The sequence below is a fragment of the Myxine glutinosa genome, chromosome 11 (genome assembly GCF_964187855.1).
Source record: "Myxine glutinosa chromosome 11, kmMyxGlut1.1, whole genome shotgun sequence".
NCBI lineage: Eukaryota > Metazoa > Chordata > Myxini > Myxiniformes > Myxinidae > Myxine > Myxine glutinosa.
This window is the reverse complement of record NC_136271.1, coordinates 32,389,637-32,409,544: the sequence shown is the minus strand read 5'-3', so window position 1 is coordinate 32,409,544 and position 19,908 is coordinate 32,389,637. Positions and strand designations below refer to the sequence as shown.

Below are 19,908 nucleotides of genomic sequence, written 5' to 3'. Positions count from 1 at the left end.
AGATCAGCGGCTTGTGGTCGACGAAGGCAGTGAACGCACAGCCCTCGAGCAGATGGCGGAAGTGCCTGACCGCCAAGTGAAGCCCGAGCAACTCGCGGTCGAAGGTACTGTAACGGCGTTCGGGCGGGCGAAGCTGCCGGCTAAAGAACGCCAGCGGTTGCCAAGCTCCACGCACCCATTGCTCGTGCACTGCGCCCACCGCGTAGTCCGAGGCATCGGTGGTGAGGGCGATCGGTGCATCGGGCACCGGGTGCACGAGCATGGTGGCGTTAGCCAAGGCGAGCTTCGCGCCCGTGAACGCCGTGTCCATCTGCTCGGTCCAGGTAACGTCGCCTTTGCCCGGCTTACCTCGGAGAGCTTTGTGTGGGGGGCGCAGGAGCTGGGCGATACGGGGCAGGAACCGATGGTAAAAGTTCACCATGCCCAGGAACTCCTGCAGCCCTCTGATCGTGCGGGGGCGCGGAAACCCCTTCACCGCCTCCACCTTGGCCGGCAGGGGGACGGCTCCGTGCCTGGTGACACGGTGCCCCAGAAAATCGATTATGGTGGCGCTGAACCGGCACTTTGCGGGGTTCACAATCAGGCCATGCTGGCCCAGGCGTTCGAAGAGCGTGCGGAGGTGGCGTAGGTGCTCTTCGCGGGACGCGCTGGCGACGAGGATATCGTCCAGGTAGACGTAGACAAAATCCAAGTCACGCAGGACGCTGTCCATCAGTCGCTGGAACGCCTGAGCCGCATTCTTCAGACCGAAGGGCATGCGCAGGAACTCGAAGAGTCCGAATGGCGTGATGACCGCCGTCTTCGGGACGTCCTCCGGCCTGACGGGGACCTGATGGTAGCCGCGTATGAGGTCCACCTTCGAGAAGAAGGACATGCCCGCCAAACGGGCGGAAAAGTCCTGAATGTGGGGGACGGGGTAGCGGTCGGGAGTCGTGGCGTCATTGAGACGGCGATAGTCCACGCACGGTCGACATCCCCCGCCGGGCTTCGGCACGATGTGCAGCGGCGACGCCCAAGCGCTCTCTGAGCGCCGAACGATGCCGAGTCGCTCCAGGGTAGCGAACTCCGCTTTTGCCACCGCCAGCTTCGTCGGCTCGAGGCGGCGTGCCCGGGCGTAGACCGGTGGCCCGACGGTGGGGATGTGATGGGCCACCCCGTGCTTGACGGCCCCCGCCGAGAAGGTGGGCCGCGTGAGGGCCGGGAAGCCGGCGAGGAGGCGGGTGAATGCGTCCGCTGCCGGAAGCGTACAGACCAACGTGGCCGGAACCGAACCGTTCGGCACGCCGCTTGGCAAGCCGCTCGTTGAGCTGGGCAACGCACAAGCGAGCGAGCTGAACGTCTCGGCCTGGACAAGACGTCTGCGCTTGACGTCGGCCAGGAGCCCATTAGCGCACAGGAAGTCCGCGCCAAGCAGTGCCATGGGCACGTCGGCGGTGACGAACGTCCATCGGAAAACCTGCCCTCCGAACCGCAGAGAGAGGCAGCGTTTTCCGTACGTACGGATGGGCGTCCCGTTCGCGGCAAGCAGCGCGGGGCCCCCACCCGCGGCGTGCTTGTCTGACGTGCCGGCGGGAACGACACTCACCTGCGCTCCCGTGTCGCACAGGTAACGGCGCCCGGAGAAGGTGTCCGTTATGAACAGCGGCTGCTCGAACGGCCGGCGCTCATCGCCACTATTGAGCGCCGGCCCAGGCGTTTCCCGACCTGTTGAAGGAGCATGGCGGATGACACTGCCGAGCTTCGTGGCCGAACTTGGCGTGGAACCAGCACCAGGTGGTGGAGCTGGAGGAGCGCGGCTGGCTCCGCCAGGCCGGTGGAGTTGGCGGGTTTCCCCGCGGTGGCGGTTTTCGCCGCGGCGGTGGGTGGGGCGTGGCGGCGGTCACAAGGTGCTTATCAGCATGCTGCGTATGCTGTATAAGCTGATGCTGTGGATCAGCAGCATCAGCAGCATCAGCCACGAGGGCCGTAACGGCCACGCCGACTCTCGCCCGCGTGTCCGAAGCGGCGAAGTACTTGTCCGCCTCGGCTGCCAATGCTCGGGGTTCCGTTAGCCCGGTCCCGGCCAACGCGAGGCGAACCTGCGCTGGAAGTTGGCGACGGAAAAGCGCCCGGAATAGAGAACCGAGGGCTTCGTCGCCCAACAGTGACAGCATATGGTCCATTCGGACCGACGGGCGCGTGTCACCGAGCTCGGGGAGATCCAGGAGGCGGTCGGCCCGTGCGTCGTCCGTGAGGCCGAACGTGGCTAGGAGTAGCCGCTTGAGTGCCTCGTACTTGTGGCCGTCCGGTGGGTGGCGAAGGACGGACACAACTCGAGCGGCCGTGCCGGGCCCGAGGGAGGCGACGACGTGGCAATAGCGCGTGTCATCGCCGGTGAGGCGCCGAAGCTGAAATTGGGCTTCGGCCTGGACGAACCAGACTTCGGCCTGAGCCTCCCAAAATTCGGGAAGTTTGATGAAGTTGGCCATGGCAATGGCGTCGCGTGTGGAAGGATCGCTCCGGCAGATCCAACGTCAAGGGGGTCACCAGTAAAGTGCGGCGTTACGCGCGCTGCTTGCGAGCAAGGAGGAAGCGGACAAGCGGTAACTTATAAGCGTCTTTATTTCAGGAGCTCACTGTAACACTGGCGCGCTCCGGGCTGCGCGCCCGGTGTATATCATGAGGCCACGCCTACCCCTCGGGTGTGGCCACCGCCCACTTGGTGCGCGGAATGATGTCACCACGCCAGTGGGCTTTTGTGTCCGCCACACTATTATCATTATTCTTGTTGTTACTTTCGCCATTTGAAGTGGCCTTAGAAAAATGCCACAATAAGGTGGAATGACACTCAAGCTGCTTCATATTATACACTTTCCCAATGTGGAAAAAGGCAATAAAACATGGGAATTCCTCCGGATTTTTTTGCAGTCGAATCTAAAGTAACGTAGGCTAAGTGACTGTGAAAATAACACTGAGGGAGTCCTTTTACTCATGCTCATGGTACATGCTTATGAAGATCATTTGCGTCGCTCCACCTTCGGATCTCCAAATGAGAGGAGCAAATGAAGTCGCTACAACCTTTGCCGTATGACCCGTAGTCCCCTTGGCAAGTTTAGTTGGTTGAGATTGCATAGTGATAAGTAACGACCGAATACATATATGAAGAAGATATATCGAAGAATTTGACACAGGTGGCCACACGAGCCACCGAGGACCAGGTTTTGGTGGCCCGACGGAGTTTTTGGTGGCATCTGGCACCCGGGCCACCACTTATTTCGACGCCCTCCCTCTCCTCTGGCGAGGGTAATAAATATTATGCTTCCCCACTTGTTAAGTATGTTACTGCTTCTGATCTAATATCCCACTAAACTTGCTGCAGAGCTCTGTGCCAGAACTTCCTGGAGGTGATGAGAGCTCATTCTCTGTCTGGGAGAATTGGCTGGATCGTTGGACAGATGATTATGAGCAAGCACACAGCAACCAATATAGTGCAGCCCTACAGAACCTGCTGGAGTGTCACTCACCCGAGCCCAGACATCGTCCCACCGAGCAGGACCGCATGATCTTGGCAACCTCGAACAACGTTATTGTGTCTTCCATGCAGGTACAGTTACATGTATATGCTGAAGTGAACTTTTATTTATTTACTTTCTTCTTGAAGTGCAATGTTTTTTGTTTTTTTTGTTCATGTATTATTTGCACTCAACCCCTTACCCACTCTCCCTGCTTGCGTACTGGCTCTCATTAAGCGAACACATAATATCAGCCAACCAACATTTGATCTTACTTATTAACACCAACAAAAGCATTTGAATCCATTTGCTACAAAAAAAAAACAAAAAAATAAATATTTAGAGGCCATGTTTCCCCGCAAAGCGGGGGTTGGCCTTTTTCGGGGACCGTGGTTGTTGTTGTTTTTCGGTCCCCTTTTTGAAGCAATGTTTTATGGCCGGATGCCCTTCCTGCCGCCAACCCTTTTTGTCGCCTTTTACGACAAGCAGGGCATTACCAGTGAACTGGTACTCAATTAGCCGACCTCGGAAGGATGACAGGCTGAGTCAACCCCCCTGGCGTTAATTCAGCGATCGACCGGGATTCGAACCCAGGATCCTGGGATCCTAAGCTGGCACCCTAGGCGCTAGCCCAACACCAGGCAACACCATTTGTTACAAATAAGACTCACAAAACTCGTGCTATGTTATTGCTTCCAAAATTTCACATGCAAATCAAATAATGATGCAAAGTTGCACCCTTTGAATGAACTTTCTCACAACTTCGGGTCTTAAAGGCCTTGTAAGGTCTTCAGGGGTCTTCAGAGGTGTTAGGGATCTTTGGGGTTTTAAGGGTCATTGGGGTCCAAAGGGTCTTTGGGGTATTCAGTGTTTTAAAGGTTCTAAAGGGTGTTTGGGGTCTTCAAGGGTCTTGTTGAATAGTGTTATGGGTCTTCGGAGTCTTAAGGGGTCTAATCTCCCAAGCTTGTAAAAAGTCTTCTCTAAAGCATGTAAAACGTCTTCTCTCAAGCATGTAATATAATCCCTCAAGCATGTGAAAAAGGTATTAGGGGTCTTCAAGGTCTTTAAATGCTGAGGTGGTGGATCAAAATACCCTTCGGATAATTCCCGGGTCAGACTTGGTCTGTGTGTCAAATTTGATGGCTGTCGGCCCAGCGGTCTTTGCAAAAAGCGCAAACAGAACAAACTTTTCCCCTCCCCTTCCTTCCCCAACCCCCCTTTCCCTCCTCCCCTCACCCCTTCACCCTCTCCTCCTCTCTCCCCCCTCTCTTCATATCCCTGGCACAAAGCGCGACTCCACGTTGCCCGGCAACATTGGGTACTTTTCCTAGTTGATAATAATTGCAGTTTTGTTTCTTCTGCAACCTCTTCTTTTCCTTGCCTTTTTTATTAATATTGTTAATGGCTGTGAGCAGTATGTTTCTATCCGATGTGTGATTGTGCATAAAGTGCATTTTGTGTCACATTTGCTTTATGCAGGCATCACCTGGAAGGATTGGGCAAAGTTGCAAAGCTCTGAAAGCAGCAAGGGACCTGCCAGCTGAGGCATTAATTGTTGAATATTGTGGCAAGGTTCTGCTGCTGCAGCAGTTTGAAGCAAATGACAACTATTTCAGAAGGTGACATTCTTTATTGGCTGTGATTCTGAAGGGTTTATATTTGCTATTTGCTGCCATTTATCTCGAGCACTCATAGCACCTAAGCATCTAAGGGTCCAGAGCTCCGAATCCCACCCCTTCCCTGATCCATGCCCCTCCGTCGCGGCAGGCCGGCTGCCTGTCCAGGGAGTTGGCATGACGTCGATACTGCATGGGCGACCGTTTGATGAGATGGCAGAGGCAAATGCACGTGTAGGTATATCCTCTCTCATCTGTGCAACATGAGAAAAAAGCACTGCCCATCCCAGATAACCACTCTGTCCCTCTTCCCCAGTTCAGCTACTTTATATTATGGCTTCCTGGCAGCAAAGAAGGCATTAAGCATCAGAGTGCAAAAGGAAATGAATATCTGGTCCCTTTCCCTATAATCCGTTTTGTGTTGGCAAATATATTGTTGTGTATGTGCTGCTTGTATTGCTTTCCTTAAAAGTTGTGAGCTTGTTGTTCACATTGTTGAATTTGTTGAATTTTTGTTTGTTTGTTTGTTTGCTTCTTTGTTTTTATTCTTATCCACTTTAGGCCTTACCCGTTTGTGCTCTACTACTCCAAGCTGCTTGGGGTGGACATTTGTGTCGATGCACGATTATATGGAAATGAGGCACGATTTGTGAGACGCTCCTGTACTCCGAATGCTGAGGTACAAATGAGACGTCACTCACACCTTATCATAATAGCAACCTACATTGGTACTTAACTTTGCATCACAGCTACTCGAGCTCCACAATTACTCATTCTTGTTGTTTTGTCCTTTTTGTTTGTATGTTCATGAAGTTCGTTTTAATCTGCGTTGGTGTGTAGGAGGAAGATTGGACAGGTGTTGCTTTTTACTTCTTTACCTTAGTTTGTATGTGCAGTTTATGCTAAGAATTCTTGGGTTGGTTTGTAGGTATGCATTTATCAAACATGTTGTGAGCTGTGCTTTTTATAGTTGTAGCAATTTATTATCTCCTCATTGAAACCTGAGAAATGTAAACCTTGGAATATGCCCGTCACTCCCCTATCTAAGAAACTTTTCAATTGGTTATGGATCATCCATTTGTCAAATGGTTGAATGAATGAATGAATGAATAAATGAATGAATGATCGTTTTAAGGCCATTTTCCCCGCTAGAGCGGGGGTTAGCCTTGCGGGCCCCATGACAATCATGGTTCCCTGTTTGAGGCAATTTGTTTGTTTGAGGCGTTTGTCAAATGGTTAATGCATGATAATGACCCCGTGCTTAAACTTCATCATCCTGGATGCAACTTATGTTTCTCTTTAACGAGCATCGGGTGCCGAAACAGGGTGGATATGTGACAGACATTCCCTGTTGGCCAGGTTCCCTGCGGCATGTGATGAAACTGCACAGGTGCTCATTGTCACCATTTCATTTAAGTGTGTGCATTTGCGCGTGCCTGTGTGTGCGCACATCCATGTCCTTTCAAAACAAAGAAGATGTTCCTTCTACATAATTTTGATTTACAGCTTCCAAAAAGGTGGGGAAATCAGTGGTCCAGAACCTGGTGTTGTACACAAGAAAAACTGGAATGATGCAGAAAGAAGGAAACTTTTGGATGTGTATTTGGAAAATGAGGTGGTGGTTTCTTTTTGAGGATTGGAAAACAAGTGATGTCTTGGCAGGAGTGAACAATCAAAAGTATGAATGTATGAAAATAATGAAATGTACAATGAAAAGTATTGTCATGTGATTCCCCTCGGTGAAGACCGGGAAATCACGAATAGCCAAAGCGAGCTTTAACCCCAAAGACGACGATCAAATGCGGATTCACGATCTACGCGGAGGAAGAACGAAGAAGAAGAAGCTGGAAAGCCTTACCTGGTGTGATCCCGCCGAGCATTCTTCAAACCTGCAAAAATAACTCACACGAAAAACGGACTTGGAATGTACAACAATAAACAGGTTTATTTAACGGAATGCCGGTAACAAGAAAAACGCGACACTCAAATAAATGTCCTAAATGGAGCGCCCCCTCACCAGATCTAGAACACGGACGAAGGGAAAATAAATGGAAAGGAATGGGTGTATGTGTGTACTTAGCTCCGACTCGATTGGTCGTCCCGCCAGGAACCCCCAAAGCCCGTCCGAGGCCTTGGCGTCGCTGCGCAGGAAACGCGCTCGTTGGCGCAAAGCAGGCCTCACCGGGCGACTCACTCACCCCTTGTTCGTCACGCTCCAGCAGCAAGCCGCACTTGTACGCATGTCCCTTTCACGGAGAACCCAGCTCTTCGTCCGTGCTCTTCCTCCTTACGTCCAAACAAACAGAGGAACGAGGAGACGATGCCGGCACACAATCGCTTGCACCGAGGTTCAGAACGTCAAGCAGGCACAAGAGCGAGAAAGAGGGTCAGAAGACCAGCGCGCCAGCACAAAATGTCTGCCAGACTGTCCTTTTACGTCCTGTGGCCTGACATCCTCGGTCCTCCCCTCCAATCCCCGCAGGCCACGCAGCCCAGGTTCAGCTCTCTCCCATTCATTGAGTCGCCCGCCTTCGTGACACAATCAGCCTTTCTCTACCAACGCCCGCAGGCCACCACATCTGTGTTTCCATCTCCACCTATCACACGCAGTCCGCTTTTTGACGTCATCGGCATGCCCTGCCAATCAGCGTGATGCCCCTACGCGCCTTTCTCTTCACCAATCAGTCAGCCGCTTCTTGCCTTCTTACGTCATTGGCCATGCTGTTCCAATTGGTCGACTCCCGCCCAATAGCGAGTCCTTCTGGGCATGGCTCCCGGCCTGCCTGTGCGATGTGTGTTCAACCAGGCGGTGTTGTTAGCCCTGTTGCCTGATGCCTGGCTTCTGGTTAGTTTTTACTGTCATTTATTAATTTGTGTACTAATGGGCCTGACTTGTGTCTATGGTGCAGCGCCATAAGGGACAACGGATAAATCACAAGGTCTCACGAACAGGGGAATTAACATAATCCCTACACTAGTTAACACGCCCCATTCCTCGTAATCGGGACAAATATACAAGCTTAATCTGAACACACGGTCTAACAGAACTTATTACATCAATGTTCCCTATCACGATAATCGGAGCACACTACCTATACAGATCTACCGGACTCTATGTATCACTCTACCCCACCGACATAATAGTATAATTGAAAGAAGTCGAAAACAGAAGAATTGGTTCCATCACTTTAGGAAAGGTAGCAATTTTTTTAAGGATGTGCTTGAAGAAAAGATTAATGGAAATAAGCTGCGAGGAAGGCATAGATGGCACTGCTTGAAACACTCTGAAAGTAGGACGGAGTTTCGCAGAGTGAAAATGTGCGGAAGAGGGAAAACAGAGGAAAAGAGGAGCTATGAACCTGCTAATCAGCAAAATACTTGATGATGATGGAGATTGGTGCTTTCTGCTCTATACAATCAGCATTTTCATTATTGGTGCTACCATCTAACTATAATTCACCAAATGTCTGTCCGTCTGTCTGTCCGTTCGAAGGTACCGTAAAAACTGCTGAACCGATCGCAACGATATTTTGGGTGGGTAATCCTGGGATCTCCAGGAGTAAAATAGGGTATTTAGTTTTTCCAATTTCAGCTTTAGTCTCCAGCATTCTCAGGTTTGGACTCCCGCATAACATTCGCGTTCGCATAACGTTCATTGTGACGATGTTTTCATTGTGACGATGTTGTTTTCCCGGGTGCCACACAAACGGCTGCACCGATCGGACTCGGTGACCTCGGACAAAGGCCTTTTATAAGGACACGGGTTGAATCCCTGCTTGAGAGAATTACAATCCCCTCCCCGCCATCACAGCCGTCTCTGCAACTCACAATCCCACGAGATATGCGGAAAGGACGACCCAAAACCAATATACACATCATTAAACATCATTCGTATATAAACATCATGAAAAGTAAATAATGACCTTGGCCAAAGTTCAAACGACGTTTAATCTCTACATGAGAGAATTCCACATAGCTATTTGGGCGGTGTATATGCTAACAGATCGCTGTCTCCATCGATCTTGCCAAGGCCGTAACACCTATCGGCTCAAAATCCTTTTAACTGTTGATTTGGTAGTTTTTACAATGAAGGAAACACGTATCGGGAGTACATACGACAGCGATTGTGAATGTGACAGCTCTGAGGTGTCTTTTGCTTCGCATCGAATTATTCATTCCATTCATTCATTCATTTAATGATCATTACGCTCATTCTTACACTCATTAAACGTTCATGAAACATTAAACATTCATTAAACGATTACGAAAATAAAAACGAAAAGCACTGCAAAATTACGTTTACATTGTCACATCAAACACTACCTGAACACAAACATCGTCACAACATCGTCACAATGAAAACATCATCACAAACGTTACGTTACGTAATTCAAACCGTGAACACATCAAATCTTGGAGAGCCCATTGCCCAAATTTGAAACACGATGGAATAATATTTACCGATATGAACAGTGATGTGGCTTTTATTGAAATTCTACAAATACTGTTTAGATTTTGATGATTTGCGTGTGATATGATTTAACGGATGTTTATATAAATCGTTTAAAATTTTAAAACCTTCAATTTCTGATATTTTGCCTTTTCAATTGGGCCTCACAATTGAAGCCCCGCCCATAGGGCGGGTACCGTTGCTAGTCTATATAATAAAGCAGGAGTGCCTGTCTGTCTGACGTATCTCCGTCCCCAAACTACTCCCTCAGTTTTGGGGCAAGCCCCACCAAACTTTATTTTGTACCTTTTGGGGTCCCAGCAGGTATCCTAAGGTGGTGGGTGGGAGGTTTCATAAATTTCTCAAAACATTATATATTTTTATGAGATTTTGGGCTCCCACCCATGCAATAGCACAAGTAGCTCACTCGTACCTAATAAAGTACTTGAACTTTCCTTTTCTATGTGCACCAGAAAAAACTCTCAGCCACCACCTTCTGTTCATTATATACTTTAGCTCCACAAAATTACCAACAAGTCTGTACTGCATGCTTATAGTAACTATGTGCACTTGAGTTTGTTAGTAAATTTTACTCATGCCAGTGGGCACTGTGCCATAATAGTTTATTTTGCCGTTGTATTGATATAATAAATTTAATACATTTTTTCTGAATAATTGTTTTTGGATGAGGAACAAAGTGTCACTTCATTTCTCGTAGCACGTAGAGAAATGTGCATTTGCATTTACCGCCATCGTGATGAGTCCTGGATCCTTTTATCCAATTAAGAAACAAACAGTTACTACAGTGGTTCCCTGCCAACCAAATTAATTTCTCTCTTTTTTTTTTGTCCCCCATCCCCCCGCCAAGGACATTTAAATGAGCTCTGTTTGACTGACCGATCATTTGTCCATGGACTTTTGTGTATGCAATATTCAATTGTATGCAATATTTTGTGTATGCAATTCAAAACCGTTGAACATTTAACTTTCATAATACAGATATATAGATATCTATTCCTCATGACATTATCTCAATCTGATTACATCACGGCTTTGATTAGCTAAATGATGTGGCCATGGCGACCATCTCGGTAACTTGGCTTGGGTACACGATATTTCACAAACCTTTGAACATTTAGCTTTCATAATGCAGATATCTATTCCTCATAACATCCAAAAGGTGGGGGACCTAGAGTTTCAGCTCATTGTTTTTCCAGTAGCAAGGTCCTATATATGCTTCGTTTGTTTTTTTCCTGTTTGTCTTGCTCCGACCCAAAGTGCAGATAATTGGCCAGTATTATCCGGATCTTGTGAAAAAATGTCACATTTCACCTTCATCCTTCATCCTTCATCCTGGATGGGTGAAGGTTGGGGAGGAGGGGGCGAGGCATAGAAACATTTCCATATCCTCCTCATTCCTCAAATCTGCCTCGAATAAACTTTTGGTTGTTGGGCAAACTGAAAGTCACTTCATGGCACCTGTTGTTTGTTATTTTCTACCATTAGAAGTCCTCAAAATCAGTAGTTTAAAAGACTGGCAAAAATTGATTGAACAAATATATGGGTGCTGTCAACTGGTAAAGGAGGTAATTAATTAGAGAAGTGACATTTGCAGTTAAGCTTTTTATTTTGAACTGCTTCACGAGATATGTATGTATGGTATGTTTTTTTAGATATGTAGCTCATCTCTAGATAACAATAGTAGCATCAGTGTCCATAATTAATTTTTATGAATAACCCAGTTGAAGACTGGTAGTTCGTTCTCGGTAGGAGACCCTGTCTACCTTCATACACGGTGCAAATTATTTTACACCCTACAGAAAATGTCTTCGAACAGTCTAATATTGTGACCGACTTTGTTATTATGACCATCACAGTGCATCACTGTCTCAGGATGATGGTCATAATTCCCTCCGCCACCAATGGTAGATGGAGGTTATGTTTTCACCCCTGTCTGTCCGTTTGTCTGTCCGTTTGTGAACAAAATATCTCAAAAAGTTGTGGACGGATTTGGACAAAATTTGGCAGAGATATAGCGTATGTGACAAGGACGAAATGATTAGATTTTGGTGAAGATTCGGATTCGGATCAGGCTTCTAGAATTTTAAAGTGATTCTTCATCATTGGGAGATAGGGCCAAAAACTATATAAAGCAGGATAGCTCAAAAAGTTGTGGACGGATTTGGAAGAAACTTGGTGGACCGGTTTGGTGTCTGACGAGGACGATTCGATTCGATTTTGGTGAAGATCTGAAGATGGATTCGGGTATGAGAATTATTTAATTTTCTAAGTGATTCTTCACCATTGGGAGATCGGGCCAAAAACGATATATAGCAGGATATCTCAAGAAGTTATTGATGGATTTGGACGAAACTTGTTGGACAGGTTGTGTGTGTGACAAGGAAGAATTGCTTCAATTTTGGTGAAGATCCGGATCCGGATCCAGCTAGTATAATTTTTTAAGTGATTCTACACCATTGAGTGATATGGCCAACCAGGTGGAGGTATGTATGCTCTCTACTGAGTGCCCTTGTAGTTTTAGTTTGTGCTTCTGTTGGTTCTTTTTCCTTTTCTCCTTTTTAATAGTTTATGTGCAATTTATTTTATTTATGTGCAGTAAGGGGTTTATTTTCATTTTATCTTTCCCTTGACGCCGCCCCCCCCCCACCCCCCAGAATTTCCATGTTTTAAACGTTTCCCGGTGTGTACCCTGGATAAGAATAGGTACACCGTATCCCTGCGTGTCGTAAAAGACGACTAAGAGGGTTGGCGTCAGGAAGGGCATCCGGCCATAAAAACATTGCCTCAAAAAAGGGAACCATGACAATTACAACTACATGTGGGCAGGGTACAGCCCGAAGTGGAGATCGGTTTCTGAGGTTTGGGACATGGAATGTAGGGACAATGACAGGGAGATCAGGAGAAGTGGTGGAAGTATTGGTCAGAAGAAGAGTGGACATATGTTGTGTGCAAGAGACGAGATGGAAGGGAAGTGGTGTGAGAATGGTGAAGGGTAGGCAGGGACAGAAATACAAGTTTGTGTGGCAAGGGTGCCTGGAGGGCGTGAATGGTGTTGGTGTCCTGTTTTCTGAGGAGTTTGTAGACAGTGTGGTGAGTGTGACGAGAGTGAGTGATAGGTTGATGATGGTGAAAATGATGATTGGAAAGCTCTTGGTGAACGTCATCTCGGGATATGCTCCGCAGGTTGGTCGAAGCGATGAAGAAAAGGACAAGTTCTGGTGTGCGATAGAGAAGCTGATGGAAAACGTGAAAGATGAGGAAGTTGTTGTGGTAGGAGGAGACCTAAATGGACATGTGGGAAGGAGTATGGATGGTTTTGACGGAGTTCATGGGGGTTACGGATATGGTGTGAGAAATGGAGAAGGTGAAAGGATTTTGGAGTTTGCTGATGGAGCTGATTTGTTGATTTGTAATACTCAGTTCCAGAAAGAGGATAATAAGCTTGTTACATACACGTCAGGTGGGTCGACGACAACCGTTGACTACCTGATGGTGCGTAGGCAAGATAGGGGGCACCTCCGGGACACAAAGGTGATCCCGGGGGAGGAGGCTGTTTCACAGCACCACTTGGTTGTCTACGACATAAGGGTGAAAGGTGCGAGGAGAGCGCGGCGGGTGAAGTACCAACCGAGAATGAAGGTGTGGAGGTTGAAAGAGGTGACAGTAAGGGAGGCATTAAAAGAGAGGCTGAGTAGGGTAGAGGATGATGTGGTTGAGCTTGAAAGTGGTTGGATGTCAATGAAAGCTAGTCTGTTGGGAGCCGTTGGTGAGGTATGTGGATGGACAAAAGGACCACCGAGGCACTCGGAAACATGGTGGTGGGATGATGAAGTTGGAAAGAGGATTGACGAGAAGAGGAAGAAGTTCAAGGAGTGGCAGAAGGCGAAGGGTACGGGAGCAGAAACAGCAGAGCATGAAAGTTATAAGGCAGCCAGGAAGGCTGCAAAGAAAGAGGTAGCAAAGACGCAGGATGCATGTAGGAAAATGTTCGGAGAACGCTTGGATTCGGAAGAGGGTCAGAAAGCAGTATTCAGGATTGCAAAGCAGATAGCAAAAGAGAGGTGTTCTGTGATGGGGGTGAGTTGCTTGAAGGATGAAGTGGGACAAATCGTTGTCGACCCAGATGGAATTAAAGGAAGATGGAAAAGATATATGGAAATGCTGTTGAATACAGAGAATGAATGGGATGGCAACATAGAGAGTAACCCAGTTTTAGGACCGGCAGAGAAGATAACTGAGAAGGAAGTTGAGGAAGCGATAAAAGCAATGAAGGGTAGAAAAGCGGGAGGGCCGACGGGAGTTGTGGGAGATATGTTGAAGCTAGCAGGAAGTTGGGGTGTGAAGAGAATGACAGAGATCTGTAATCTGGTGGTGAAAGAAGGCCGCATTCCAGTGGATTGGGAACTGAGTACTCTCGTCCCTCTATACAAGGGGAAAGGTGACCCTCCGGAGTGTGGCTCGTACCGAGCGATAAAGTTATTGGAGCATGGAATGAAGGTATTGGAAAGGGTGTTGGAGAGGAGGATAAGGAAGAAAGTGAAGATCGACGAAATGCAGTTTGGATTCATGCCAGGAAGAGGAACGACAGACGCACTTTTCATTGTGAGGCAGTTGCAGGAGAAGTACATGGAGAAGAGGAAGAAGTTGTTTCTTGGGTTTGTTGATCTGGAGAAAGCATTCGATCGGGTTCCACGCAAAGTATTGACATGGGCATTGAGGAAGTTAGGAGTGGAGGAATGGTTGATCAGAGTAGTGATGGCAATGTACAAAAGAGCGCGCACAGCTGTAAGGACGAAGGACGGGAACAGTGGTGAGTTTGAGGTGAAGGTGGGAGTGCATCAGGGGTCGATACTAAGTCCACTACTATTTGTAGCTGTGATGGAGGTGCTGGCTCAGAACGTAAAGGAGGGTTTACCGTGGGAGTTGTTGTATGCAGATGATCTGGTGTTGATTGCGGAAAGTATGGATGGACTGAAGGAAAAGATGAACACGTGGAAGGAATGTATGGAGACAAAAGGTCTGAAGGTGAATATCGGAAAGACAAAGGTGATGGCAAGTGGTAAAGCATGTGGTGAGGTGGAAAGAACTGGGAAGTGGCACTATGCTGTGTGTCAGAAGGGTGTCGGAGTGAACTCCATTCAATGTACAATATGCGCTGAGTGGGTTCATCAAAAATGTAGTGGTCTGAGAGGGTCATTAACCAGTGTGGCAGCTACATTCAAATGTAAGGTGTGCACAGAGGGAGCTGCAGATGGAGGAAATGTTGAGTTGGATCTTGGAGACGGCGTGAAGCTGGAAGGTGTGAAAATATTTTGCTACCTCGGAGACATGCTGAATGGAGAAGGTGGATCAGACTCGGCAACGGTTGCTCGAGTGAGATGTGCATGGAAGAAGTTTCAGGAACTGAGTGGCGTGCTGATGATGAGGGGAGTGTCGTTGAAGCTGAAGGGAAAGGTGTATGCTGCATGTGTGAGAAGTGTTATGATTTATGGGAGCGAGACATGGGTAATGAACGTAGAGCAGCAACGAAGGTTGGAAAGGGTGGAAATGCGAATGGTTCGATGGATGTGCAGAGTATCGTTGAGAGAGAGGAAGATAAATGATGAATTGCGAAAGATGATGGGAATAGAGCCTGTGATTGATGCTGTGAAGAGGAACAGGTTGAGATGGTTTGGTCATGTGTTGAGGAAGGATGAAAGTGACTGGTTGAGAAGAGTGATGGAAATGAATGTAGAAGGAAGCAGAGGACGGGGAAGACCGAGAAAGACTTGGCTAAAGATGGTGGAAGACGAAATGCGGGCAAGGGGGTTAACAAGGAGAGATGCAGAAAATAGGGCAAAATGGAGAAGATTGTCATGGGGACTGCAAGGCTAACCCCCGCTCTAGCAGGGACAATGGCCTTTAAAATGCATGTTGTTGTTTGTTGTTGTATGTGCAGTTGTGCTACCATCACTGTTCCTTCTGTTGTCATGCTGGTCTAACATAGTTCAACGATTTGTATTTTTATTTTTAAACGATCAAAATAAAATGAAGTAAAACAGATTCAAAACTAGAAAGAGCAATCATAGATGCAGACCCTCACCAGGACCTGTTTTGTGTGGTGTATTTTGTGTGGGAAATAAATGGAAGGATGTACTAAATGAAGGTCATTGATTGCAAATGAAAGGTCTCAATGGTCTACTTTTAAAGGTCAAAGGTCTGAAAAGTTTTAAAGGTCAAATGGTTTAAATCTCGTAAGGTCTGAAACGTTTGAAAGGTCTGAAAATATCTAAATGGTCTAAAGCGTTTAAATGGTTGAAATGGGGGATCTAAACGGTGTAATTTAAGGTCTAAATGGTCGGAATTGTCCAAAGGGATCTAAAGGGTATTGCAAGGTCTGGAAAAGGTCTAAAGGGTAGAAAGGAGTCTAAGTGATTTGACTGGTCTTTAAGAGGTCTTAGAGTTCTAAAGGGTCTTAGAGGTCTTAACGCTATCTGGGCTTGCCCATTTTGATCAGCGGCACAACAGCAACAGATGAGCTGTGAATGGTGAATCAGCGGCAGTTTGAAAGTTAATGTAAACTTTGGTTGAGGGGGGCATTTTACCCCGTCCCCCCATCTCCCTCAGCCCAGGTAGGATTAAGGGGTCTTGGGGTTCTCAAGGGTCTAATTGTTCTTAAAGGTCTTGGGGATCTTATGGGTCTTAAAGGGTCTTCATGGTTTAAGGTTATTACAGGTCTGAAGGGATTGGGTGGGTCTCAAAGGGTCTTAGGGTTCTCAAGGGTCTGATTGGTCTTAAGGTTCTGAAGGATCTTCGGGTCTTAAGGGTCTCAAGCGGTCTAAAGGTATATGGGGTCTATTGTAATCATACACCTACGCATTTCTGTGTAGACAAACAGAGAAACAGACCCAAATGCAATATCCTTTTCTCTGGCGAGGGTAATAAAATGAAGGCTTTGTTTATTTGCTGTACGTTATCATTGAATTTGCTTTGCACCCCACTCATTTAAATAGTGTTTTGTGTGTTTCTTTGTCTCAAAGGTCCAACACTGTGTTGAAGATGGTCTTGTGCATTTTTACATCTCTTCCATCACTGAGATCACTAAAGATGTTGAAATAACAATTTCCTTTGATTTTGACTACACTGGCTGGTAAGAAATGTATCCTTGTTTTTCATGTTTATGCACATTTATATGCCTGTATGTAGCAAACAGTGACATATGTAAGAAGTTAGAATTCTTTCTGGATGCTTTGCTGCTTTGGCATAATCTGTCTGGTGCAACCTTTGCTTTTGGCAGCAACTACCAGGTGGTGTGTGCATGTCAACATGAGTCACCTGGCTGCCACATCTTCAATCATAACAAGCAGTTAGCAGAGGGAGAAGCAGAAACACAGAGAGAAGCACGTCGCAAAAAATGCCGAAACAGAGACAAAGATGGATTTGAACACAATCATGATTCTGATGGGGATGTCACTTCTCAAGAATTGGACGCCGGCCGGTTGCTGGACGCTAAGCAGAGGCGGATGTCTCCAGCGCGGTTGGCATGCCATCAGGTAAGCCATCTTATGAGACTGTAACCCTTCAGGTTATGGCATAGAGTTAAATATTACCTTTTTAAATTAATGTTTGCATTGACAAAATAGCATATGTATTGGATGTTGCATGGTGCATTTTGCTTTGATTATAAACTCAATGAAGCAAAAAAACTTCATAATTTGGTTGGACATTACATGAACATCAAATCCCTGCAACAATACCCATACTTTATTGTGAAGCTGAGCAAGATGTGAGGCAGGTCAGCCATCCCAGAGGGGTAGAGCAGTACTCCATCAAGCTGTGGATGAAAGCGTTGAGCTTGAGTAGCAGCATAACTTTTTGGATAGGCGCTATGGAAACTTAACTTTCTTCAGATTTCACTCCAGATTTTGCAGGTTATTTAGTCCACGAGATCCTATCCTCAAACCCGAACACAAATTTTGATTGTATACTTGAAATAGTCCGTGAGAGTAGATTGTGTTTCCAAGGCAAGGCACGTTTGAATAGGGTATAACAAAATGGCGGCTTAGACCCATGCGAGGTGAAGTTGGGCTGACCAAGGATAAAGCCTTTCATGAAGGTAAGCTGTGAATTATGTTCAAAAGGGGTGTTTTAATTTACCCAAAAACGCAGTTTTCATCCATGCACGCCTTTGGAGTTCCCTGAGTATGCATGCAAAGTTCCGAGCCACTAGATTTCATAGTTTTGGAGTTGCGGAGGAGACATACACACTGACTGACTGACACACATTGTCTTTTTCTATTATTACAGATTATTAAGCACTCGTCTGGGTACCCGGTGATGCACGAGAAAAAACGATGTAGGGATTCTGGCACATATTGTGCATTGAAAATTGAAGGAGTTATTGCCTTCATGGTTGTTACCTTTTGCCTGTGGGCGGGCAGCAGAACTGCCTTACCCCGCATCCCAATATACACTTTATAGTAAGTAGCCTTTGCTGACCTCAAAACGGCCTTCAAGGCCAACATGTGGTAGCTTAAATCCTTACCCAGATTCTGAAGTACCTACAGCCAAATTGTGTGGCATCTAGGTGCTACGGTTCGGCCGTGAAAGAGTAACAAACAAACGCACAAACATTTGATATTATTACCCCCATCACCAAAGGTGGACAGAGGTTATGTTTTCACCCGTGTCTGTCTGTGAGCAGGATATCTGAGTTTTTTTATTTATTTGTACATGGTCTAAGGCCCGTAATGAAGCTGGCGCACATACATACACACACACACACACACACACACACACACACACACACACACACACACACACACACACAAACGCACACGACAAACACCTAACACAGCCACTGAGCTTGGGGGAAATGCCGTCACTTCCCGGGATACTCTGAGTACCAACGACGTCTTAACAATGGCACTGCTTTTCTCACCATACTCAGTATGGCATTTCCTCAGGAGGAATTTCCTCTCCTCCATGGATGCCAACCGATGGGTACTGTCCATGCTCTATCAGATTATTTGCTGAACGTCAAGCAAGGAAGCAGCACTCACCATTTTAAAGTCGTTGGTATGATTTGAACTGGTCCTCTCTGGAAGGATGTTTTTAGGAGACACCATCTTCTTACTTCATCTACAGTCTACACTGACACCATCTTCAGGGCCTTCTCCATCGCTGCTCCCACCCTCTGGAACTCGCTACCTCACACCATCAGAGACTCCTCCTCACTCACCACATTCAAAACATCACTCAAGACCCACCTGTTCAACACTGCATTCAACATTTAACCCACAGCATCTAACCCCTGACTATCTCCTCTCCTTCTCCCTCCTTTGTGCTTTGAATATTTCCCTATTGATTCTTCTTTTTTTGCAATTGTCTTTATGTTTTGCTATGCGTTATGTTTTGCACTCTGTCAAAGCGTCTTTGGGCTTCCTGAAAAGCGCTATATAAAATAAATGCATTATTATTATTATTATTATTATTATTATTATTAAGTGTTACTTTTAGTTCTGACAGGGTGTCACAGTCACCCTCCCCACAAGCAAAGCCAGTGAGGGTTGTCAGTTTAGTCGCCGACAACCCGACCATGCAGCAGGTCGCACTGGGTTACAATTACCAGTTGCAGTCCCAAAAGATTGACCTGACGTTATGGACAGATACGACTAACCTTGGTGGACAGGTTGGGTGTGTGACGAGGACTAATTAATTCGATTTTGGTGAAGTTCCAGATCTGGATGTTGATACGAGAAATTTTAAATTTTTTAAGTGATTCTTGATCATTGAGAGATGGGGCCAAAAACGATATATAGCATGATATTTCAAAAAGTTGTGGACGAGTTATGACAAAACTTGGTGGATGAGTTGGGTAGGTGACAAGAACAAGCCGATTCGATTTTAGTTGAGGTCCGGATGCAGATCCGGCCTATCTGTGGAATACAAAATGTAAATTGTTCAGCCTGGCGGAGGGTATGTGCTCTACCGACTGCCGATATCTACTATACCAGAGAGGTCTGTCTGTCTGTGTCGCCATTTTTCTCAGAGATGACTGAACGGATCTTTGTCAAACTTTCAGAGGTTCATCAGTGAGTGCCTGGGAGTGTTTTTGGCAAAAAGAATAAAAAAAATTTAAAGATCGTTTTTTGGAGTTAAAAAAAAAAATCACTCGATAGTGCCGAAGCTTTTTAAAATTAACGACAGTTATATACAAGTACACATTCGCATAAATAAATACGAAACAATCACCAGACATTTGAACACAAATAAATCAAACAATTCCGGAAGTGTATGAAGTTGGTAGTGCGGCTTCTTCTTCTTCCTGTTCAGCATCACACTTAACGCA

The 19,908-nt window shown here is 46.6% G+C and overlaps 1 protein-coding gene across 1 annotated transcript in view; it reads left to right on the top strand.

Moving 5' to 3' along the window:
* Nucleotides 1-19,908, top strand: part of KMT2E (lysine methyltransferase 2E (inactive)) — a gene marked incomplete in the record, with an annotated part of 163,155 nt that overhangs the window by 102,226 nt on the left and 41,021 nt on the right. Inside the window, 5 exon segments of the mRNA XM_068130422.2 lie at nt 3,359-3,583; nt 4,971-5,110; nt 5,669-5,786; nt 16,598-16,707; nt 16,855-17,110. Of these exon segments, the coding sequence (XP_067986523.2) occupies nt 3,359-3,583; nt 4,971-5,110; nt 5,669-5,786; nt 16,598-16,707; nt 16,855-17,110 (849 nt within the window).